At 42.7% G+C, this 20735-nt stretch overlaps 1 protein-coding gene across 10 annotated transcripts in view; it reads right to left on the bottom strand.

Moving 5' to 3' along the window:
• The window catches only part of TNC (tenascin C), a 101258-nt gene that overhangs the window by 10071 nt on the left and 70452 nt on the right, over positions 1 to 20735 (bottom strand). For 5 of the 10 annotated variants that reach the window (XM_017875902.1, XM_017875904.1, XM_017875903.1 and 2 more), the window contains 10 exons: positions 19345 to 19617; positions 17504 to 17776; positions 13404 to 13526; positions 12272 to 12415; positions 9556 to 9675; positions 7110 to 7253; positions 6224 to 6354; positions 2522 to 2654; positions 1230 to 1381; positions 335 to 431 (listed from right to left, as the gene is read on the bottom strand). In XM_017875902.1, the coding sequence (XP_017731391.1) occupies positions 335 to 431; positions 1230 to 1381; positions 2522 to 2654; positions 6224 to 6354; positions 7110 to 7253; positions 9556 to 9675; positions 12272 to 12415; positions 13404 to 13526; positions 17504 to 17776; positions 19345 to 19617 (1590 nt within the window). The remainder of the gene's footprint in view (positions 1 to 334; positions 432 to 1229; positions 1382 to 2521; positions 2655 to 6223; positions 6355 to 7109; positions 7254 to 9555; positions 9676 to 12271; positions 12416 to 13403; positions 13527 to 17503; positions 17777 to 19344; positions 19618 to 20735) is intronic. The other 5 variants (XM_017875905.1, XM_017875907.1, XM_017875908.1 and 2 more) reach the window with 2 other exon arrangements.

Below are 20735 nucleotides of genomic sequence, written 5' to 3'. Positions count from 1 at the left end.
AAAAACAAAAACAAAAAAAAAAACAAACAAGGCATGGACCACAGGTTGTTCCTGTGGTTTTGTGTTCTTCTTTTCTGGGCATGCCTTTAACGTTGGCTAAGTAAACTTCTAAACTGATTGAGATCTGTCTCAGATAATTTTTGGTTTATGTTTTAATGATTCAGAGCATTTAAATAATAGTCGTTTTCATTAAGAATTTGGTATTCTGTGTCTGCCACCAGAACTAGTGCTTCTTCCTCATCTGTTTCTCTCCCATAGGTCCCTGGGGGTTAGGAAAAATGACAAGGAGGGCAGAAATGGGCATTTTAGATACAAACATGCAGAGCTGCATTACCAAGCCAGAATTCTTCTCTGCGGTCCCCAAATCCAGCAGCATAGGCCTTCCAGTTTTGGTAGAAGTTCTCATGTCCGTTTTTGCGTCTCAGGAACACCTATAAACATATCGATGAATCTGGGTGTACTTAAGCTATTGCAGGAAAGAGGGCATCATTCTAAGAGGAAGGAATGTGGCACTGTGGAGAGAGCATCAGGCTCTGCTCAGTCCATCCCTAATTTGCCATGTGACTTTGGGTGGTCACCTCCCTGTCTCTAACCCTTGGTGTTCTCACCTGAAAAACAGGGATTAAAAATACCACCCAGTTTTGGGTGATAATGATGTATCAAAGTAGGTTCATTGATTGTAAAAAATGTACCACTCTGGTGCAGGATATTAATAATGAGGAGGTTGCATGGGTGGGTATGGGGTGTATATGAAAACTTTCTGTTCACTTAATTGTGCCATGAACCTAAAACTGTTCTAAAAAAATAAAGTTTATTAATTCAAAAATATACTACCCAGCTCCTATGGTAATGGGATTCAAATAATTCATCTAGAACTCTTAGCACAGTGCCTGGTAGATAATAAATGCTTAGTCAGTGCTAATTAATGTAAGCAATGGGTTCAATGATCAACTGTCATTTATACATCACAGAGTTATTTGATGAGGATCGGATGAGATAAACTACAAGAAACTTATCTCCCCGTTTCAAAAAGTAACCAGCGTGTTCCCCATTCTTTTGTTTAAGAGAGAATTCCTGAGTGCCTCTGTGTGACAGGCACTATCTTGCAAGGCCTCATGCATGTGGGTATCAGAGTGCACCAGGAGGAGATCACTCTCTTCTCCTCCCCTGCTTTGCCCTCTCCCTCCTCCCCTAGGCCTGAGGGCTCTGCAGTCCCTGGTGGTACTCACAATCCATCCACCCCCGTCAGAGGTCATGTCACAGAAGACTTCCAGTGCCTGGGCCTTATCACCATTCAGATAAATGGTGTAGAGGCCAGAGGTCGTGTCTCCATTCAGCATTGCTTGGGAGCAGTCCTTGGGGAAGGGGTACAGGAGTCCAACTGTGGAATAAGGAGAAATGGTGATGCTGTTAGAGCAGGACAACTGAGCTGGAGCTTAATTCTCAGCTTAACTCTATGGATTAGAATGCCTGGGGAATTTCCAAGTGCAATTATGTGATGCAAACAATTAAAAACTCGTAGAAATGGACAATTTTGGAACTATGCCTAGTAGATAAGTCTTAGATGTGATGATCATAGCAGTTCTTTTTTCTGATCCGAGGACATTCATCTGAAGTTGTATCATGAGCTGTTTTCTTATTTATTTCACAGCCCTATAAGAGCATCTTTAGGATACAATCATAGCATCTGGCATAAGATCTGGCAAAGAGGAAGCACCTTCTTTGGCAGATGTGTGCAGAATGACTGTTCCATGAATTGTAAAAGGCAGGGCTCTCCAAAGACCAGCTCCTCTGATCCTTGGGAATGGATGCTACTCTGACTTATGAAAGGAACAACTTGCAGGTTTGCTATCTGCAGAAGATACTTAGTGGCAGGTGCAGGGGGAGGCTCCCTGGGCATGGAATATCTGAGCCAAACTCTGACTGTAACTCACAAGATAGTCTTGAACAGGTCATGTTGTCTCTGAAAGCCTCCGCTTCCCTACTAGGACTTTGAGCGTAGGGCCCACTATACCAGCTTGGTGGGAAGACCATTTGTGACTTCGAATGTGGATGGGCTTTGTAAACACTGGCATGATGAAGGAGAAAGAAAGAGACTTTGAGCTCATGTTGAACTCTGACAATAAAAGGACCACACAATTATATGGGCCACATGCTGGGCTGGGAGTTCAATTCAACACCTCACGAACCCTTGCAAGGTCCTGGTGACAGAGGGATTATTATTAATCGCCCTGTATAAATGAAGAAGGTAAAGATTATAGGATGGAAGTAGTGTTCTTAAGGCACACCTAGCAAGTGATAGAAATGGAGATTGAATCCAGATGGGCTCCCTCCTTTCCTTTCACCAATATGCTCATTACCCTCCCATATTTGCTTTCATCAGGCTTCCAAGTAGTAACAGTGAATCAATTCTTTTCAGAAGTTTGTTTGAAAATTTTAAGGTAGAAGTCAAAGGGGAGGTTGAGGCTTGATTCAGTCAAAGTTAGATCTCAAGGCTGGGTTGCACCCAGGGCCTCCTTACTTGTGGTGAAGATGGTCTGGATCATATTGCTCCTTAGGGGCCCATTGAGTGCCTGGATCTTGGCGGTGTAGTGGGAGGATGGGCTTAGGTCTACCAGGCTGTAGGAGGTGGTGTCTGGACCCACAATGACTTCCTAAGAGCAGAAGAAAGAATATAATGGCTTTTGGTCACAGAAATTCTCAGGGTATAGATAACAAGTCATTCTGTTTATAAGTTCATTTACCCATCCATTCACTTATTTACTCAACAAGAATTCATTGAGTACCCACTCTGTGCCAGGCTCCATGTGCACTGCTGAGATATCAGAGATGGGGAGAGTGCAGCACAAGCAAAGGTCCTTGGGCCAGAAGGTGCAGAGCAAGTTAAAATAATATGAGGAGGGAGGGACTGCATCTGGTAAGCATGAGAGCACTGCTGTAGACTCCAGGGCTGAGGCTACCACCTGCCCAAGGCCCTACCAAACTACATTGGGAGAATGGGATTGTAATGGTTAATTTTACATGTTAAATTGGCTAGCCATGGGGCCCAGATATTTGGTCAAATATTATTCTATGTTTCTGTGAAGGTGTTTTTTTTTTTTTTTCCAGATGAGATTAATATATAAATTAGTAAACTTTGAATAAAGCAGATTTAAAACATAAAATGAAATAATATAAGGAGGCAATAAGTGACCTCAACCATACTTACTTCAGGTGTTAGAACAGTGGAAAATGTTACTAGATTGTGAAGGGCCTTTAAATGACAAGCTTTGAAACTTCAAGTTTATCATTAAAGGGAGTGAGGATCCCTGTAAGGTATAAATGCTAAGCTTTGGAACTTGAAGTTTATCATTATAAGGAATGGGAAGTCTTGAAAGATGTTTGGACATGCCAATGACATAAACCAAGCTGTGCTTTAAGAAGCTTAATCTGGTGGCAAGATGAATCACACAGGGTAAGGGACTTTGAGGTCAGTTAGGTCAGTGGTCCCTAAATATAACTCTTTATCACGCTGAGAAGCTTTAAAACAATATGATGCCTGGGCCTCATCTCAGACTGACTGAATTGTCAGAGCCAGAAGTTGGGCCTGGCTATATTTAAGAAACTTCCCAAGTGATTCGAATGTGCAGTCAGTTTGGGGATCTCTTGTGTTAGGAGATGATTAGAATAGCCCCATAGGCGTGGTATGATGAAAACTTAAGCTGACCCCACGTGTCTCTCTTCTAGAACAGAGATATCCATGAGAGACAGATGTTGACCAACTCTAACTACACTTATAGTCTGTGGCTGGTCTCTGGGCTGCCGTACAGAGGAGGTGATTGGTTTCAGTTTACAGGAGGTCCTCTTTCCACATCCTCTTGCTAGCTTCCAATTCTTTTCAGCAAATGACCTTAGTGTCTGGGATTGCAATTCAACCTACACTCCTAGTAAACCAAACACAACGCTGTTCTCTACAATCTGCAAACAGTCAGCTGAGTTTGGGCAGTTATGAATCAGTGCAGATGCCCCGGAAGGTTCTCCTGTATCCTGGGAACTGGTAAGGTACCTTATCCTGTTTATTTTCAATGGGAGAATTGAGTTTCAGAGAAGCTAAAAGACTTGCTCTCATTCCATAAATTGTTGGAGGCAGAGGATGCTCTTCCATCCCGGTTTCCTAACACTCTGTCCAGGACTCTTTTCTCCTATACCAGGTTGTTTTTTTTTTTTTTTTTTTTTTTTTTTTTCTCTAAGACATATAAAACTGGTGAATGGACCTGCAGAAAAGTAAACTGGGATGAGTGCTTGTTTAATACCCAGAGGCCTTTGTGCGGCCCCCCAGTTCTACTCCCTGGGGGAAAGATCAACTGTCAGGGATAAAGCTGGACTCATTGCATTACTTAGGAATGCAATTACCTGTCAGCTCTCTAGGCTTCTGTGCAAAGCCATTTTCTAGGCAATTAGGGTACTCTAGATCAAAACGAGATTCATGATTCAGGTAAACACAGAATCCTAGAGTGCCTGACCAGGAGAAGACCTTAAAGATGGGTGAGTTCAAGACATTCATTTTACAGATGGGAACACTGACACCCAGAGAAGATAAAGGACTTGCTTTAGCTCACACAGTGAGATAGTTCATTGTTATATCAACTCCAGAAAGGGGCATGATAGTAATTAGCAATGTGTCCAGTTCTTGTTAAATGTGACAGATTGGATATAGCCACTCATCTCTACTTGCTTCTGAAACCCACTAAAAAGAGAGCAAGAGAATGTGAGGTATAAATACACAAAGATGAGGGGAATGGGAAAGGAGACAGCACCAGGTGTGCCGTGTCAACAGAATCTTGGTAGATAGAAAACGAGTGGTAGAGAGACTGTGGAGGGGAATTAATGAAGAAGGCTGAGGTTAACTAAGGAGCATGGGCAGAGCTAGTCAGAGGCTGCTTGGTGCAAGTCACAGAGTCCAGCAAGTTTAGGAAAGGAATGTGTACAAAAGCAGAGATGTCTTTAAAGGCCAATGTGGAGTGTGGTTGAACAAAAGTTTAGTTTGTTTGCTTTTTTGTAACAAACAGACTCTGAGATCTCCCCATTCCCTCCAACAGTCTAAATGACTGCCCTTTCCCATTCAGATGGTAGGCTGAGGTTTACTCCCTGGAGAGGATGAGACAGAGGGGAAGCTCCGGATTCAAATCCACCAGGCTCAGCCTTCAAGGAGGCCGAGGTGCTACACTGGAAACATAGTAAGATGAAAGTTTGTACACAGTGAAAGCCCAGGCTTTATGACACTGTTATGTGGGGGTTCCCCAAGAAAACTGTTGGGTACTTGCCCAATCATTCTGCAGGGAGCCACAAAGTTTACAAGCCCTGCCTGTGCAGGTGGAACTCCCAGTTAGCTCTTTCATTCCTAGTTCAAATACAAAAAGACAGACCATGATCAACAGACGTTGGGTGGATGTCTCCAACATGAAAGAGACCCAAACCAAACCAAACCAAACCTAACAACAGCAGCGAAGCAAAGGAACTTGGAACAAACACTGTGCAGGATATAAAATAAAATATTTTATAACCAGCAAAATATTCTTAGAGATAAAGAGATGATGATATATGAAGCACAAACAAAATGCCAGAAAAACATCAACGTGTGGAGAATAAACAAAAGATATTGGAAATATAAAGTAAGATAACCAAAATAAAAAATTCAATAACAAGTTTGGAAGGCAAAGTTTAGGAAATCTCCTTCGCTTGTCTGAAGATCTAAAGTTATTTCAAATTAAAAGGTAAAAGACAGAAAATTCTTGGGTAGAGAATATAAATAATATAAAAACTGGATAAAAACAGTATTAATAGTTGATATAATAAGAACATGGTGAAACATATTACAATACATAATGTAAAGATACCATCTGTGAGATAATACATATGGCAAACATGCAGAAGAACCTTTTGGCCTTTGTTCAACAAAATATTAAAGGATCAAGATTCCAGCTCCTAAAATGTCCTCGAGTCTTGTAAGCAGTGGTTCTTGATCTTGGCTGGCTATCAGAACTGGAGTCTGGTTAAAATGAAAGAGGCTGGAGAGTATGATTCAGAAGGTCTGGCATGCCATCCAGTCTCTACTGATTTTTGTTGTTTTTTTTTTCAGCTCCCCAGATGCACTGGGGTAGAAAAACAGTATCAGGTAATTCTTCTGTAAAGATCATGCAAATGCTTCAACTAGCATTGAGAAGTTGTTGTATACTTAAAATACCTTGACTGTGCCATCCACCGATTCATAGACCAGCAGGTAACCGGTGACTGATGCCCGGGGGGGTCGCCAGGTAAGGAGGGCAGTTTCTGACTGAACCTCAGTAGCAGTCAAGTCTCTTGGAGAATCGAGGTCTGGAGAAGATAGGACAATTAATATCAGATAAGGTCAGCAAATGTAGGGCAGAAATTCGGGGTAGGTATCAAGAAGACCGGGTTCAAGTCCTTTCCCTACCACTGAACTATGTGACCTTTGGCAAGAACCTCCTCTTTGTGTAAATAAGGTGGTTGAGCCAGATGACCTCCAAAGACGAATTCTCTATGGTTTATCTCGTCCTAAGGGCTGGATGTTTCTAACTGGCCTTGGCTGGATTTAGAGAGAAATATACAGCTGTGAACATCATTATCAAGCCCCTTGTTTCTAAATAAGAGGACAGATGAATGCTAATATCAATACCCCAACAGACAGGATGGTTCCTCTGTTTCCCTGTTTGCTATAGTTTGTAAAAGCTCTCAATGTATAGAAACCTAACAAACATCTAGGAAAACTGCCTAAAAAAGTCTGCCTCTTCAAAATATTTTCCTGCCTGGAACATGGATCATTAAATACTAGGTTTAGGGCCAGTGGGAACTGTTTTTCCACTTACAAAGCTCTCCTCTTAAAATCTTTTCCTTGCCCATGGGGAGACCAAGGTCATTTCAGTTCAAAAGGAAATGGTGTGTTTCTTCAGGCCTTGACTGAGTGGGCACTGGTGAATTTAAGTGATGCTGATGTAATCACATTGCAAGGCCCTGACTTAAGAAGAACTGGCTAGTAGTTCCCGTTTAAGATGCAGGCTGTGGGTGGGCATCTCAGAAGGGAGAGCTTCCAGCTCTCAGTGTCTTTGTACCTGTTGTGAACTTGGCAGTGACGGTTGAGCTCTTCTGGGGCCCTTTCTCTGCAAAGATTCTCAGTGTGTATTCCGTGGCAGGCTCGAGGTCGGTCAGAGCATACTCCACTGTGTTCCCGGACACCGTGCGTGTAATTTCTGGCACTAAACATGAAATACACATACCGAGGCAGTCACCTCTCACTGTCTGAGCCATGAGTGGGCTTGGCAAGCCACATACACACCTCCTTCGAACATCAAAACTTTCAGTGACCCTGCGGAAAAGCAGGTCTGATTTCTGAAATGACTCACACTCTCTTTCTCTCTCTTGAGCACTCACCTCATGTGTAAAGGATTTATCATACGGAGACTTAATTTTTCCAGGCCCCAAATCAGAAGGAAGGGGAACTGGGGGTCAGGAGATTTTTTTCCCGCATGGTACTGGCTGGAATCACTTTGCCACTGAGACCAAGGTAGAGGACGGTCGGAGGGGACATCCCCAAGCCCAAGCTTAATTTGTTCTGGTACATGCTCTCCTCTCTGTCACTTTTTCACATGCCCTTTTATAATTTACTAAATGTTATCAAGTCATTAGATTGAGGGGCCACAAAAATTGGACAACAGGCCGGGCACGATGGTTCACGCCTGTAATCCCAGCACTTTGGGAGGCCGAGGCAGGCAGATCATGAGGTCAGGAGATCGAGACCATCCTGGCTAACATGGTGAAACCCTGTCTCTACTAAAAATACAAAAAATTAGCTGGGCGTGTTGGCAGGCACCTGTAGTCCCAGCTACTCGGGAGGCTGAGGCAGGAGAATGGCATGAACCCAGGAGGTGGAGGTTGCAGTGAGCCGAGATCACGCCACTGAGCTACAGCCTGGGTGACAGAGCGCGACTCCATCTTGAAAAAAAAAAAAAAATTGGACAGCGGTAGCTGCAACAGAGCCTGACCACTATGTCTTAGGCCTGCTGGGTCATGTCCAATGGTGGAAAGCAATACCGATCACTGTGCCCAGGGGCATGTGTTTATTTCCTATTCGCAGGTGACCAACCATCCTGGTTTGCCAGGGACTGAGGGGTTTCCTAGGTGTGGAACTTCCGGTGCTAAAACTGAGACAGTACCAGGCAAGTGGGGACAAGTTGGTCACCTTACCTCATCATTTGTGAGCACCCCCCCTCTTCTGAACCAAGCTCCTTGTTTGCCCTGAATCCGCAATCTCCATGGTTCCCATGAACTATACCTGATTCATTTTAGGTGCAACATCATCTTTCCTGACTCAGAAGAGTTTGCTCACAGGGACTATTTAAGAATTAAAGAATAAAAAGAATAAACCCAGCATCCCTCCTCCCTGTCAGTTACCCACCCCACCCGTGCTCTGTCCTCAAAAGACCTCTCTTAGTTGGTTACCAGAACTGAATTAAAATTTTCAGAGCTCCAGGCACAGATGATGGTGGCTGCTCATATTGTCACTGAGAGCAAAACAATACCAAGCCATAAAATATGAAACTTACCTATACCTGGAAATTAAAATTACACAATTCTTTCTAAAGTAGATCATTGCAAAATGATAGAGGGGTTCATTGAAAAGGACTCTCTCTTTCTCCTGTCTCTTGCTTATATTTGATTTTACTTTCTGGCGGCTGTAGTTTGCTGGTGCTCAAAACAAGTGTTTAATCTGCCAACTGGGTAAATTAGCACTGGTGGTTGCCAAACAAGAAAACATTTCTGATTTTTTTTTTTTTTTTTTAGACAGAGCCTCCCTCTGTCGCCCAGGCTGGAGTGCAGTGGTGCAATCTCAGCTCACTGCAGCCTCCGCCTCCCAGGTTCAAGCAGCTTTCTTGCCTCAGCCTGCCGAGTAGCTGGGACTACAGGCATGCACCACCACACCCAGCTAATTTTTTTTTATTTTTAGAAGAGATGAGGTTTCACCATGGTGGCCAGGCTGGTCTCAAACTCCTGGCCTCAAGTGATCCACCTGCCTCGGGCTCCCAAAGTGCTGAATTACAGATGTAAGCCACTGTACCTGGCCTAAAATTTTGGACTTTTAAATCGAATCAGCTAAAACTAGCTTCTTTTGTGATCTCTGAAAAGTTGAGATTCCTCAGTATGGCCTGAAGTGGTCTGGTTAAGATTTTAGATTCTGGTTTTCTTCTTTGTAAAAGATGACAGCTGCTTCCTAAATGGGGTGTCTCACACTGGTGGGCAAAGAGACTAACAGGAGAGGAGGAATGGGCCAGGAAAACATGTAGAGGCTGGAGATGTATTTCTATTTTTATTTTAAATGGCCTACCAGACTCCCTTGAGGTTTCAGTTGGGAGCCACAAGAACATTACTGGACTTTTCAACCTACCCATGCATTTTTATCATCCTGTACCAAATGTGGCAGGGAGAAGAGTGAATGGGAAGAGTTTACAGCAGGAAAGACACTCCTCCTTAGAGTGAGGAGAGACTTGGACAAAACCTTACCTTTCTCCCCTGTGTAGGAGATGACATAACTGTCCACAGTGGCAATGGCCGGCTGCCACCTGGCCAAGGCTTCCGAGTCAGTGATATTGGCTGTCACCAGGCCAGATGGGCCATCCAGAGCTGCAAAGAAAGATGGTGGACAGGAGGGAAGTCATCGGGTGGGACATCAGACCCCAGCTGCTCTGCTGTCCACACTGCTTATGGAGTCCTGATGTTAGGACAGTGTCAGCTGCATGGAATGGTTCAGAGACCTGAGCCTGCAGCCAGGCTGACCTGGCTTTGAGTAATGACTCCCTCCCTTGCTGGCTCAGTTACTTTGGGCATCTATGTCCTCATGTGTAAAATAGGGATAGTAATTCTGGCTGGCTTCATCCTCTGTGTTATTTTGATTTTTCCATTATATTATTGGTGGAAAAAAGCTATGTAAACTGAACAGGGCTGAATACATGACAAGAATTGTTATAGTTTATGTTACTTTCCTCAGGGAAAGAACTTACACAAACAGAGGGGACTTGCATAGTTAAGACTGCCTGTGCCTTTTTCTTCCCTTCCTTTCCCTTCCCTCCTTCCCTTCCCTTCCTTCCTTCCTTCCTTCCTTCCTTTTTTTTTTTTTTTTTTTTTAAACACAGTCTTACTCTGTCTCCCAGGCTGGAGTGCAGTGGTATGATCTCCGCTCACTGCAACCTCTGCCTCCCAGGTTCAAGCAGTTCTCCTGCAACAGCCTACCAAGTAGCTGAGATTACAGGTGTGTGCTACCAAGCCGAGCTAACTTTTGTATTTTCAGGAGAGATGGGGTTTCACCATGTTGGCTAGGCTGGTCTCGAACACCTGACCTCAGGTGATCCACCTGCCTTGGACTCCCAGAGTGCTGAGATGGTGTGAGCCACCACGCCTGGCCCCGAGCCTTTTCTGAGCTTTGAGTGGTATTTCTCATTAGATGGCTTGCAGAGAACATAAAGCCAGGCTCTGGAGGCCAGTGGTCCCGGGTTCTACCATGGCTTCTCTGCCTGGTGCCTCTGTGCCTTGGGAAAATTCATTTCCATTCTCCAAACTTCACTTTCTTTAGTTGCCAAAGGGTGACTGTTTAGTTAATAAAGACTAGCTAAGCAATGTGTGGTGTGTAAAATGTACCAGGGAAAGCTCTTAATAATTGAGTTGTTATTAAGATCTCTATTAAAGGTATTTGAAGTCTTAAGTATGGTTTTCAAATGACTTGTGCTGAGAAGGGATGGATATTCCAAGGGTATTTATCCCTGGTCTCTTTTAACTGACCTCTCCTACTACCCAACATCACTTTCTCGGAAGCCAACCTGAATCTGACCATTTCCTCTTGCTTTTGCACTTACTACTGAATTATGCCCATGCCAGCAGCCCTGGCGGGGGTGGAGGGAAGCTATCCTCAGCTCATTTCACAGAGAGGCACCTGAGCCTCGAGGGATGAAATGACTGGCCTGAGAGCCAGGATGTGGCAGGGCAATTGGGGAGCCCACATTGTCCATTCTGAGTTCCTTCCTGCTTCACTGTGCATGGATAGAATCTCTTTTAACTGGTGATGACAATGGGGCATTGGGAGGAACTACATCCAGCTTTTGCCATCTGTTGCCGTGGAGAATCCATTGATGAAAGATTTCTTTGGGGAAATAAGGGCCTGTGAGGCAGGGTGGATGGGACTCTGGGTTCAGATGGGATGTTTTAATTGTGTGTTGTCAACTCTTTTAGGCTATGAGGATATTTTTAAAATTTCCTATGAGGCCCATTCTTTGTATCCCTTAATGAGTTGGACTGGATAATTGCTCATATATCAAAGGATAAATTGTTTAGAGACATGGCTGTCTGAAGAGAAATTTTCCACTTCATTCTCCTTCAATGCAATTCATTATTTTCCCCTCTTTACAGTGTACTGTACAAATCAGGTTATCCTAGGAAAGGAACTCTTTATTCTAGAAGGATAGAGAGTTTAGAGTCAGACCGACCTATGTTCAAATTTGGTTCCAGCATTTACTAATTATGTAGGCTTGGCCAAGGTATTTCATTTCCCCAAGTCTCAGTTGTCTCCTCTGTAAAATGGGGATGATAATAGCTGTAGGGATTAAATGTGAAGGGTTTAGTAACAGTGTCTGGAATGCAGGAGCCACCAAATAGACAGGAGCTACTTTGTGGCTGTCACCATCATGTGCTCATGTGAAGCACCTGCTTTGAAGGACCCTCACAAGGGTTCCACGCAATAGGCAGGGAGGGGAAGGAGGTGGTGGGCTAATGTGAACAATTGCATTTACAGATGCTTTACAAATACAGCTTCATGTGATCCTTACCATACCCTGTGAGGGAAGCAGAATTGTGTCTGTTTTATAGAGAAGGAAAGTGGACCCTAGTAAAATGGACTGATAGCTCATGTAGTTGGTAGAATTTGGATTTTAATTCAGGTAAGTATGACACCCAAACTTGGACTTTTTCTTTCACAACAGTCCAGGAAATGGAGGCCCAACAAGGTTAAGGTTACCCAGCTCACCAGAGGCTGGGATGGGCCAGAAGAGAGGTCTCTGGCATTCCAAATCCAGTTCACTTTCCACTAGGATCTCATAAATAAAACCCCCCTTTTTTTCCAGCTGCTGAGTCATGAGTTACAAGGTTGAAGGTGAAAAATGACATAGGATGCACAAGTGACCTCTGAAAAACAGTAACACACACACACATACACACAACCCCACCAACTCACCTGTGGTGAACGACCCTGAGACAGGTTCACTTTCCTCAAAGCCCTTCATGGCAATGATGTTGACAAGGTACTCCACCCCAGGTATGAGTTTCACCAGCCTGGTCTGAGTCTTGGTTCCATCCACAGTTACCATGGAGGGTGTACCTGGAACACAGTAAAAGCAAGATGAGGAATAATGAACCTCATGCTTTTTCCATTGCTGCAGATGCCAAAAACAAAGCCAGGAGGGGGGAAAAAAACATGAAGTCACAACATACCAAAAATGGCAAGTTTCCATTCACTAGAGAGCTGGCACGTTGTGCAAATTTTGTTTTATTATTTTTCCCCACAAAGAATATGGGAAGCTTACTATGTAACATTTATCGGACCTATTTCACCCATTATCTTGGCTTAGGATTAAACAGACTCCCTTAGTAGAGGAAATTCTACTTAAGAAAAGAAAGTTGATCATAGTCAAGTTTGTGCTGTAGTTTTTATTAATAAACACAGAAATTGTATTTCTTAGAATTTGGGGGCTAGTGAAGAGCTTGTACATCAGCTGGTCAGACTTCCCATAGAGACGAAACAGCATTCCTGTGAAGAGGTTATTAACCATCCTCTCTTTACATACTTCCAGCTTACTACCTGCCAGAGTGTCTTTAGGTAGATTTGACTGGGCCTCCTCCCTGTGGTCTCTATTATAGCCCATGTGCTTTGAATTAGAACTCACAAATTTTCTAAGGCGCAACTTGCCATCATTTACTGAGACAGACAGATTTGGTACCCAAAGGCAAAACTTCACATACATCCAAGACTAGCTTTTCAGATGAGTGTGCTCAGGGAGAGAAATGTCAATATATTTAGAGTCTTTTGTCATTGTGTGCAAACAATACTAGAGATCTATTTCTCATGGAATTTTATAATTTCAAGACTAAAAAAGGTCTTGTTCAAATGACCCTTCACAAGATAGTTTCTTCTAAGAATCTCATAGCACTTTATAAATGAGGTCTCTTCTCTCCAGATGGTCTCACAAATAAAGAATTCATTTTCTTTGATCATGATATTGGGGTGATGAAAATTATCAGGGTCTCTTTCATGGATCCATCCAAACCCACAACAGTCCTCCTCTCTCTCCCCTTTCTGAGTCTCCTACCTCCTGTAATGGGCACATAGGTAATCCGGAAGCTCTCCACCTGGGCAGTGGGTGCCCTCCAGCTGACAGTAGCCGAATTTTCAGTGATGTCAGAGAAAATGACTTCCTTTGGAGAGCCCATGGCTGTGAAGAAGAAAACAAAAGAGAAGCCCAGAAACAGTTAACTATCTTGTTCATCAGTGGTTCTTCTTGAATTCCTTATTTAGGAAAACTCAGTATTTAGAATTCATGTCTGAGCCAAGCCTTTAGGATGGAGAATGTGGTGATCTGTGGTTAAGTTGTGACTTGCTAGGACCAATTGTTGCTTCATTTCAGGTATAGGGCCCAGGGTTGTAGAAGAGTCATTTGGTCTAATTCAAGGGGAGTGATAGCACCATAGCTGACTTCCAAGGAATTGAGGGAGAATGGTTTCCCAGATTGGAATATGTCCCCTTTCATTTTGATTTTAACATTTTCTTAAATCTTTGCTTTCTAGTTCCTTTATTAAATAATACTAAGACTTGACAACTGTATGGTTCTTTGCAATTTATAAGGCTTAATCCTCACATAGAAACCCCCGAGAAGATGTGATTGTAGCCATTTTACAGAGGACCAAACCAAAGTTTCCATGAACATTCTTGTGATGCGATCTTTCTGGGTCCCAGGAGTAGGCAGCAGAGCCAAGCACAGCCTGGAATCCTGGAAATAATGTTCACACAAACACTGACCCGGACAAACCCATTCTAGAACTGGAAGGAGGTCCAAAGCCAGGAGAACAACCTCAGGCCCATGACCAAAGCAAACACCCAGTGGACACTGGGTCTACCTGTGAGGAAAGTCATGCCCAGGGGAAGTTTCTGCCTCCCCAAATACCTCCCCTCAAAACCCAGTTTCCTTTGGCTTTTCTCTGCGTATTTTTTGGCTTCGATTTTTGCCCTCTTCAGCTGACCATGCCTACCCAGAGAATTCAGGAAACAATTTTCAGGCTCTGGGGAGCTCACTTCCTCATCTTTTCCCCTCTCCAACCCACAGGGATTATTACATGCTGAAACCCACAGAAATTCAGAAAGGGTTTTTTTTTTTTTCCTTCCCCTTTCTGTATTTTCTCTCATCCAAGACATCTCCTCCTACAGCTTTCTTCTGTGGCCTAGTAGCCACCCCCAGACTCTGTGGCTGCCTGGGTTTTTGCCCTGTCCATGGAAAGTTTCAGAAACCACATGGGTCTCTGGAGCCTGAAAGATCTTAATTGCCCAAATACCACTGAGAGGCTGCGTGACCTGGGGCAGGTCCCTTCACTTCTGTGAACCTCAGTTGCTCCATCTGTCCAGAGGGAAAAGTGGTACCCACCCACAGGGATGTTTTGAGGATTAGCGGAGATAACAAATGTGAAACCCCCAGCACAGTATCTGGCATGCAGTGAGAATTCAGTAAATATGATTGCCCTCTCTTTATTTTCTTTCCCATGTCCCTCTTTCCTCCATGGGCCATAATAGACTTTAAGCTGTCGGCTAGGAAAGATCGAGATGAGGCTACTGAGAAAAAACAAAAAACCAGTGAGGTGTATAAACTCAGGCACTGAGGACCTCCCTCTGCCAACCTGGCATACTCACACTTTTGCTCCGACTGAAAACCTCCTTGGTGTAGGTATATTTTAGTAAGTGTATCTTATGACCAAACACATTAATAGCTAACATGGTTACTGTGGATAAAGAAATTCTGCTAAATACTTGATATTCATGATCTTATTTAAATCTTGTGGCTGACCTTTGAGTTAAATTCTATTTTCCAGATGAGGGAATTGAGGTAGAGCCATGATTAAACTCCAAGGACACTGCCCCACGGTTGTTGGCTTAACCAACAGGTAGCACTGTCTTTCACTGCCCTTTCTACTGTCCTGGGCACCCAGGGCTGGCAGCTTGTGCTGTGGAGAGGTACCTTGTGAGTGACAGGAAGAGCTACAGCAGGGCCTTCTCAGGAGGAAGAGGGATAGGACATTACAGAGAAGAGTTTACAATGGTATGAGGGAGGAAGAAAGGAGAGGAGAAAGGATAAAAAAAAAGGGGGGGAATTTATAAACTTGATGAGGTGAAGATAGAAATTAGGCATCTTTTGTGCTCAAGAGCCCCCTTTCCTGTCTTCTCCTGGTCCTGGAGCACAGGCATGTAGAGAGAGAGAGACACACACACACACACACAATTGCATACACGCGTGGGCGCCTGTCTTTGGCTGTAAACTACAAGGCTCTAGAGAAGAAAATCAAAGAGAGGGCTTTCCAAAAGAGCTGGGTCTGCCTTGCCTTTTTTGTTGTTGTTCTTAAAAAAATTTTAATTCATGATTATTCATTCTCTTTTTTGCTTTAGAACTGGAGGGCTTCTAGAAAAAAAAGATCAGCAAAACAAATCAATGATCAGAACTAAACTTTGAAGAGCACTGTTTACAAACCAAGATCAAAATCAAGGCTCTGTCTCTGATCTGGAGTCATTTTATGGGCAGCCACAGGGATGAGGATACTGAGACCTGCATCCCAAGATAGAGTGTCCCTGTTAATAAGAAACAGGATTTTTCCCTCTTACTAGGTTGCTGCCTGGATTCTAGCATTTTCTCCAAGTCTATAAATACTGATTATTATTTTTACGTGGGTGGTTTGTTGCCACTTGTTAGGTCCTGAAAACCTGACAATATAGAATATCTATCTTTAGACAAAAAGGAGAGGTTTTGGCAAATGTCATGCCTATACCTGGCAGAGATGGCAAGCAGCTATATGCATTGGTTTTCTCTCATCCAGACTGCTCATTTTTAGTAGTATTAGAATAAACTGGTCATTGGGTTTTACTCCAAATCTAGCTCTATGACCATAGAAAAATAATCTCATCATTCTGGTCCTCAGAGTCTTCATGCACAAACAGAAGAGGTTGAGCTACATCATCTCTCAGGTCCCTTTTATCTCTCCTGGTGATTTTGTGGTTCTGTTCCCTGGTTCCCTTTGAAGCAGCTGTCTCCAGCAAATGCTATGTCTCTGCATCTCCCTCAATTTCATGAAAGAATTTACTCTACTTGTTGGAGGTCTTTCCTTTTCTCTTTAAAAAGTCATGTTCATCTTCATATTATTATTATAAAGAGTCATATTATTACTACTGTTATTATTACTATTATTTGAGACAGGGTCTTGCTCTGTCATCCAGGTGGGAGTGCAGTGGCATGAACACGGCTCACTACAGCCTTGATCTCCTGGGCTCAAGAGATCTTCTTGCCTCAGTCTCCAAAGTAGCTGGTATGAGGAACCACACCTGGCTAATTTTTTGATTTTTTTTTTTTTTTTTGTATGGGCAGGATCTTACTATGTTGCCTAGGCTGGTCTCAAATTTCTGCACTCAAGTGATCCTCCTCCTGTTTCAGCCTCCTAAAATGCTGGGATTATAAGTGTGAGCCATCACACTGGGCCTAAGAGTCATATTATTAACCATCTTTTTTTTTTTCTGGAAAAAGGTGATTAAACTCCAAGGACACTCTAGGTGCCTTTCAGAGTTGTTATGAGTATCAAAGTTAGAGAGCTTCATAAACAGTAGCATGTTAATCTTGCCAGCTCTCTCCTTTATCCTTGCTGATCACCGTACTGATTATTCACATGTAGCATTTTATAAATGTTAATCTTTTTAAGTAGCGGTGCCGCTTCTCCATGATCTCCCTGCTTGGTGTAGCTCAAACGTTTGGCCAAAGAACAAGGAGGTGTATCTCTGGATAAAATATGATGAGATAATAGATAGAAGGAAGAATCTTTGAAACATAAAAAAAAGACGGTAATTGTAACGATGATGATGCGTTAATGACAATGTGAATAGCTCTCATTTGCTGAGCCCTTACTATGTGCCAGGCCCTCCACTATGGGCTTTACATAAATTATCTCATTTAATCCTCACAACCCTATTAAGTAAATGGTATCATACTTTTTTTTGCATAAGGACTTAGCCAAATTGTCCAAGGTAACACAGTTTATAATTGAAAGAGCCAGGATCGGAGTGCCAGCCTGCCTGCATCCAAAGCTCCTGTGATTACTGAGCCCTGTGAGAAGAAGACCCCTGAGTCATGACTTTTCTCTGTTCTCTCTTGTTTATTTACAGTACCTGTTGTTGCTATAGCACTGACTGGCTGGGATCGCCTTCCTTTGCTTATTCCATACAGTTCAATTTCGTATTCAGTAGCCTCTCTGAGACCTGTTATGTCCCTGGTACGTTCGGGGGCAAGTAGGGTTATTTCCAGTGGCTCAGACTGCTTTTTGGTATCTCTGATTTTGAGAACAAAATTGTCGAAGACCCCTTCATCAGCTGTCCAGGACAGACGGAAACCGTCTGGGGTGGCATCTGAAACCAGAAGGTTGTCAACTTCTGGTTCGGCTTCTAGAGGGAGAGAAAATGGTGGGAGAAGGAGGAAAGACAACATCATTTACCAGTCTGTACAATCTTCTCTCCAGTGGGGGTATCAATATGTAGTGATGCCCCGGCTTTCAGAGATAGAAGTGTCCTGAGATACCAAAAATAAAATCATTCAACATTAACAAGTCCAGTAGAGTCAGGAGAGGGGAAAGATGGAGTAGATACATTCAATACAAATCAAGTATGTTTGCACATGTGAGTTTTGTCTAAAAGCAATTCTGTAAATCCACATCTGGACTCAGTATCAGCCCCTCCCACATATTATTAAATAAGTTCAAAGCCAGTAACTTGTTTACATTTGCTCTCTGTCTTCCAGTGGCTGAGTGCCCATCCCCTGCAAGACCTTTTTCTTTTCTTTTTGAAAAGACAAATAAACCAGCATTAATGATCTGTAGAGCTGCTCATGATGATACTGCTGATTACATTACCCTTGAGGCTGCCCAAAATGGCTTTTAAAATGTTATGGTCTTTTTGCTTTGTTCTTAGTGCTGTTTCATTAAAGAAGGCACCTACCCTTGACTTTTTTTTTTTTTTTGGCATTCTTTCTTGCTGTTTTATTAACTATTAGATAAATGTTCAGATGGTAGAACTGAGGTTGGAAACTTTTGTGCTACATACTGTGGACCCAGTGTTTCATCTTGTATTGCCTTAACTAGACAAAACTCAATGTCAATGTAGAGCTGAGTTTCCCAAAGTGTGCTCAGAGCGAACTATTCTTGTTTGATCCTCTTCCTTAAAAAGTATCCTTTGTCAAATAGTTTGGAAAATACTGCCTGGATAAGTACTTCTTGGAGATAATGCATGTTAGGGTGTTCTGAAAAGCCTTGCAGCTAAAGATCCTCTTTAACTTGGTTTAACTCAATCTTTCCAAACTTACTTGAACGTGGAATTTCCTCACCGAGTAGGACCTTTGAACATTCTATGGAGCTAGTAATCTCTAGAAAGACTTCGGGAAACACAGATGTTTGACTGTTACAGTTGTTAATTTCTGTAGGAATCATTAGTCTTGAGAAAATTATGGATTTAGTCTGTGTTGCAGAGTCTGTCTGATATTAGTGATTACCAATAAAATAAGTTCACATTTGGTTTTCCAATGGCGAGCCCACTGGGTAAGTTTGTTAAGATCATGGTTGAGACTTTGAGATGGCAAAGGTTTTAAATACATTTTGGAAATATACTCATTGGTATATTTCTTTTGAGAAGGCTGAAATGTAGCTGGGGACCAGCCAGGTTGATCACAAGGGAAGATGATATGAGGTAAGCACACAAGAGCTATGGACAAGACAAGGTCTAAAGGATTTTGAATACAAAGCAGAAATATTTTGACCTTCTCATTTCTAGGGTGGGAGTGGGGCGTGTTCATTAGGTACATATGACAAGAGGGAGAATGGGGAGAAGGTGAAACAGTAGACCACATTTATGGATTAAGTAGGCAATGTAAACAAAGATGTTAAAGTCATGGTGATCTGGCAGACAGATTACACGGAAGGGGACCAGGAAGAGGAACGAATGGCTCACTTGATTTGAAATACCTGTAACAATCTCAGCCCTCAAGGGCTTGGTTTGGTGCCCTTGGGTGAAGCCAGAGACCATAACCTCATAGCCAATGCCAGTTATGAGGCCTCTAAGCTCCAGTTTCCTCTGGGTTCCTGAAAGTGTAAATTCCTGGGGGTCCAGCAGCTTCCCAGAATCCACCACCGTTACTAGAAAGCTGTCAAAGGCATTCTCCGATGCCATCCAGGAAACTGTGAACCCGTAGGGATTAATGTCGGAAATGGTTAGGTTTTCCAGAAGGGGCAGGGCCTCTGAAAGAAGGGAGGAGTGAAAATAACTCAGGTTAGCGGCACTGACTCTGTCAGGATAGCACACGTTTCCAAGAACATCAATAGATACCCAAGTCCATCATTCAATTTGTGTTATATGCTCAGCAAATTAAAATTCAGCAAGAACTTTTTGGGTGCCAGATAGGGTTATCTTGTGCAATTCTCTTAATAGCCTATGAAGTAGGTATTATTCTTATTTTACATGTGAGCAAACTGAGTTTCAAAGAAGTTGATTGACTTGGCTAAAGTTATAAGCTTGTAAGAAGAGATAGAGCAAAGTTTTTAGTCGGGTCTGACTCCAAAAGACATGTAGTTCTCTATGCAAATAGGATGCATTGTGTTGAGTTTGGATCCCTTTGTCTACTTCCCACTGCTTTCAGTTTTTTTTTTTTTCCAAGTATAATTTATTTCTGGTATACTTCTTGTGTTTCTATCCCACTTCTAGTGCACATTTTGAATCAAATTAATGAAGTCAATTAGTGACATATCCTCACAAGCTGAAATAAAGGGAGGAGGTAAATTCTTTTTATGTGTCAAAATTAATAGCTCATGGTTATAACCCACTAAGAAATTGTAAGATTTGCTAAATCTTTTGCTGTTTATTTTCCTGGATAAAGTTAGAAAACAAGAATACATCTGGGTCTTAGTCAGTTCTGCCATCATCTTTCCTTCCTTCATTCATTCACCAAACATGTATGTCCCAGGCATTCTGATTTCTCAGGTGCTAAATGGCCTATTCACACATTGGGATATCCAAAGGGAGTGAGTTTATGTTGGCTGAGTTTCCATTGGTACTTTCCAACTGGCAAACCTTCACATCATTATCCTAGTTAATCTTCAAAATGATACAGTAGGGTAGATATTGTTACCTGCCTTCCAACCTCTATCACATCTTAAAAAACCAGAGAGGTTAATGACTTAACCTAGGTCATACATCTACTAGGTGCCTAAGCTGAGATCCAACCAGGTCTTCTGACTCCAAGTTGTGTTCTTTCCATATCCAAAGTCAACCCCAATCAGTGATGGCAATCCTAAGGGAAAAGGAGGATTAGTGGAGAAGGTCCAGCATCTCTTTTCTAGGTGTTTTTTTTTTTTTTTTT

The sequence above is a fragment of the Rhinopithecus bieti genome, unplaced genomic scaffold (genome assembly GCF_001698545.2).
Source record: "Rhinopithecus bieti isolate Rb0 unplaced genomic scaffold, ASM169854v2 scaffold_9997, whole genome shotgun sequence".
NCBI classification, from domain to species: Eukaryota; Metazoa; Chordata; class Mammalia; order Primates; family Cercopithecidae; genus Rhinopithecus; species Rhinopithecus bieti.
Note: the sequence above shows the minus strand (reverse complement) of the source record. Positions and strands in the feature narration are given on the sequence as shown.